Source organism: Elephantulus edwardii, unplaced genomic scaffold (assembly GCF_000299155.1).
Source record: "Elephantulus edwardii isolate Elephantulus edwardi_28Jun2011 unplaced genomic scaffold, EleEdw1.0 scaffold00003, whole genome shotgun sequence".
Classification (NCBI taxonomy): domain Eukaryota; kingdom Metazoa; phylum Chordata; class Mammalia; order Macroscelidea; family Macroscelididae; genus Elephantulus; species Elephantulus edwardii.
This window is the reverse complement of record NW_006399753.1, coordinates 1613345-1617639: the sequence shown is the minus strand read 5'-3', so window position 1 is coordinate 1617639 and position 4295 is coordinate 1613345. Positions and strand designations below refer to the sequence as shown.

General features: G+C 59.7%; 1 protein-coding gene across 1 annotated transcript in view; it reads right to left on the bottom strand.

Annotated features, from left to right (window-relative positions):
- The window catches only part of LY6D (lymphocyte antigen 6 complex, locus D), a 1515-nt gene extending 1154 nt beyond the window's left edge, over positions 1-361 (bottom strand). The window contains exon 1 of the mRNA XM_006879254.1: positions 310-361. Within this exon, the coding sequence (XP_006879316.1) occupies positions 310-361 (52 nt within the window). The remainder of the gene's footprint in view (positions 1-309) is intronic.
- Between the last annotated feature and the right edge of the window lie 3934 nt (positions 362-4295).

The following is a 4295-nucleotide window of genomic DNA, read 5'->3' as shown; positions in this document are numbered from 1 at the left end:
GGGGCGGGAGGAGGGGGGTGCGGGGCGATGGCAGGGCTGCATGCATGGGGCTTTGGTGGCATCTCAGATGAGCCCCCCACACCTCCACACCCCTGTCTACTCAGCCTGAGAGTCTGTGGCCCCCAGGGACATCTGAGATGCAGATTCCAAGATAAGCTCAAGGCTCCAGGAAGGCAGACCCCAGCTTTTTTAAGTTCTGAGGTACCACGTCTCCAAGCTCAGAGCACCCCCGTGTCACTGCTCTTTGTCCAGTGCCGCTGGAGATCCGGCTGCCCAGCACACAGGTGTCCTCCTTGCCCAGTCCCTCACCTGGCCCGGTGGCCACAGCCAGCACAACAAACAGCAGCAGCACCGTCTTCATTGCGGGTGCCATCTGGGAGATGTGGGAGCCCCCCCTTCTCAGGGCCCTTATAGCTGCCACTGGGCGGGGCGGGATGGGGCGGGCAGCGCATTCCAGGGACCCGATGTGTGTGAGAGAGAGAGTGTGCGCATGTGTCAGCGCCAGCAGCAGGGGCCTGGCTCACATCCACCCTGATACAATCTCTGCTGGGCCCGGGGGCATCCCTTCACCCAGCCAGGGTATCCCCTGGTCCCCTCATCCTGGCTGGGGACTCACTCTGCTGCCCTGTCTGTCCTCTGTGGATCTTATCTCTGCCGGTCCAGCCCTGCGTCATGGTCTCTGTCCCTCTCTCTGACACCACCCTAAGGCATTGCTCTTACAGGACATTGCTACTTTGCAGGACAGAGGGCACCAGGACACCCAGTGGAGCTCTGGAAAAATGGATGGTGGAAGCAGAGAGAGGAACGAGGAGGGAGGACCAGGGGAAGGCTGAGACTTTGGGAGTGTGGATGCTGGAGCAGAAGGGTAGGGACTCTGGACGCCCTCTGGGCCTGGTGTAGGGTAGATGCCAAGAAAATGCTGGTTGGAATGTTGTTGTCGGAGACTCAGAGGCTTGGGAGGGGGGCCAGGCTAATGAGGAAGGACAGGGGCTAGGAGCAATACTGAGGCCCCTTTCCTAGCCCTCAGCCCCTGGGGCCAAGCCAGCCCCCGTCCAGCGAACCCCTAATGGGTCTCTTGGGTCCACACAGTCCTGGGTTCTCCTCTGCCCCCTCCCCTCATGCTATCACAGCAGTCTAACTAGCCGTTTCCTGCCCCACCCGGGGTGACTTGGGTGATGCGGGGGATGGGTCTGAGCCTGGAGTGTAGGGCCAGGTCGAGGGGCTCCCAGCGGCCTCAAATCCCTCCTGTTTTCCTCCCACTGTAATGATTGGGCAGCTGCTCCTATGTGGCCCCTCCCTCCTCTAAATGGAGAAGTCACCCAGTCCTCTACAGATGGGGAGAGGCCACCCGTTCCTCTCCACATTAGCGTGAAAATGAGGATGATTCAGGAAGCCCAGAGCGTGTGGGGGCACCACTGAGGCCCTGCTGGACCTGGAGGGACGAGGAGTGGGACACTGGAGGCTGATTGTCCTGTATCACCTCAGACCCCAGGGGCGAGTTGAGAACAGCTAGCATGATGAGTGGTCTGTGCCCTGACCCAGGAGAAGGCCCCTAGGCCCCACCCCAAGTGAGCCCCTGAAGAGGAAGGGTAGGACCAAGGAGGGTGATTCAGGGACCTTGGGGAGCAGGCTAAGGAGTCACTCGCTCTAGGGTGGGGGTGACAGGTGAGGAGGGATGACTCACAAGCTATCCCCCTCCTCCCACTGAAGGTTCTGGAAGAACGGGTTTGGGAGAGGCAGTGGGATTCTTGCTGAACCCAAGGGAGCTGCCTGGATGGCCGAGAGTGGAGGTCCAGGAATGGGCCTGGGGACATTGTGCTCTGGCACCAGTGAACTCTGGCCCTGGGGCCCATCTTTGCCTGGGTGCCTGAGATAGGATACTTGTGCTTTCAGAATTGCCTCAGCCTGAGCTGTGAGCCAGGGGCCCAGGCTGAAGAGCTGGGGTCACCTGGGCTCCAGAGACCTTGTCCCTGGTGTGCTGCCTGGAACCATGCTGGTCTGTCTGCAGATGCTTCTCAGCAGAAGTGAGGCAACGGCCCCGTTTATGAGCAGAACACCTCCTAGACCAGGAGGTCACAGGACACTCAGGGCAGGCTACCTGCAAGGGGTGGCGTGGCCCTGGGGGCAGGATTCTGACTGGATGGGAGGTGCTTCCGGGACCCTGAGCGGGAGCCTGCCCTCCAACGCGTGCTGCTGATGCACGCCACAGAGTCAGCTTTGACTCAGAGACCTTGTGAGCAGGTCCGAGCCCAGCCCTGTCCTCCACCTCCCTCGGGAGCCCAGCCACTGTTACAGTCACCATCGCAGTCCTTTGTTGAGACTTCCGTCTGTGTCCACTTTCCCCAAGGCCCCTCTGACAACATTCTCCAAATATGTGAGCTGAAATGCCGCCATCCTTGCCTCCCAGGAGCGTCCGGGGGCGCCTCCGCCCAGGCGTGTCTGTTCTTTCTAGGCCTTGAGATATTCAGTCTCCTCCGACATCACAACTTAAGGGCATCAACCCATCTTCATGTATGCGTGCAGAGGAGAGCTGCTTGGAGCGTTCTGGGCTGGAATTTCCGACAGGAATAGGAACACATTAATCGTGGTCCCCCGCCTCTCAGGGCCCCCCTTCCTCAGCTCTCGGGGCTGCCGTGACCGTCCACGCTAGGCCCGGTGGTAGGTAAAGGAGGGGCAGTTCTGTAAGGTCTGCCAGTCCAGAACGTCACAGTCTCTTCCCTGAAGGCCTTTCTTACTGTCCTCGGACCAATGCAGATCTGAAAGCAGGTGTCCACTGGCTGCCCATTGGTGCTGACTCTCAGAGCCCCTCCATCCAGGTTCTGAGGCTGTAAATCCGCCAGAGGACACGGCCCTCCTTTCTCCACGGAGCAGCTGGTGACTCGCCCCTTTCCAGGTGGCAGCCCAATGCTTTATGCACTGCACCACGGGGGCTTCTTCAAAGGGACGTGATGTCCAGCATTATGGACCTGAGAGCCAGACATGCTTGAGGAAAAGACCTTCTGAGGTGGCCAGGTCCCATCCAGTGACCTGCTCAGACAGACTCACCGCAGGGCGTTTGGCCAGCCGCGTGATCCCACTGTCCACCTCCAGTTGCATCAGAGCCAATTCATGGCTGACCCTCCTGCGGTTTCCTGAGGCCGTGGATCTGCCGGGAGCATGCTGCTCATCTTATTCCGTGGGGCTGATGGTAGACCTTCCTAACCTTTGTCAGCAGCACGGCTTCCTGCAGACCCTGCTGCCTGCTCACCGGGTCCACCCTCCCGGCCAGACTCCCCTGCTGAGCCTGCCTCGGACATGCTGGTCTTTCAGGGAATCAGCAACTTAGTAACTTTCAGTTCTTCCTGCCCCCAAAGGATATTTCTGGGGTTTTCCTGCAGAGCAGCCTTCTTCACTGCAACCATGGATGCCTTCCAGGTCCAGGCCATCACTGCCCCAGCACCCTCAGCTGCTTTCACTTCATGGCAACCCCACTTTGCTCTATCAGGAAGCTGATTGCCAGGCCTTTCCCCCAAACACCAACCCAACCGTCCGGTACCAGGAGTGCATGTGATTCTTTGGTAAAAGGAGGAGACCTGGGGTCAGGCAGGGAGGGACAGGACCTGGCAAGGCCCTCCTCCTTCCAGCAGGTATCTGACCCCCCCCCAGCCGGACCCTGACTTTGCACATGATACATCAGTCAGTGAGGCCCCAGAGGAAGGGGGCAGGGGCAGGGCAAAGGTACTGCATCCCCCCCCAGCCCTGCCCTCTCACTGAACTCGGCAGGAAGTCACAAGGAACAAGCCTGGGCCTATGACTGGGACAGAGGTTTCATTGTGGGTCCCCTTGGGGAGAGGGACCAAGGCAGGATCCGTGACTAAGGGTCACTGCTGTCTGTCACACAGAGGAGTGATGGGGCCGGGAGTGGCTCCCACTAGGAGCCTGCCCTGGGCTGGGGGTGACCACAGAGGTGGGCAGGGCAGGTCCCTTGAGGCATGCAGGACTGGGGACTTGAGGGAGAAGGTTTCTCATCACTTTAAACTGCTGTAGGGAGAGTGAGGGCACCCCTCACAGCTGCTAAATGCTTCCCCTCTGCCTCCAGCTGCCTCATTCATTCATTCTGCTACACTCTGCCAGGGAGGTCCCAGGAGGCCTGGTGGTGTAGTAGGTAAAATGTTGAAGAGCTAGCAGAAAGGTCAGTGGTTCAAACCTGTTAGCCTCAACCACCTGATGGTGCAGGCCCACCTGATGAGGCAGGTCCACCTGATGGGGCCGGCCCAGTCCCACTTGAAGGGCCAGGTCCACCTGATGGGGCAGGA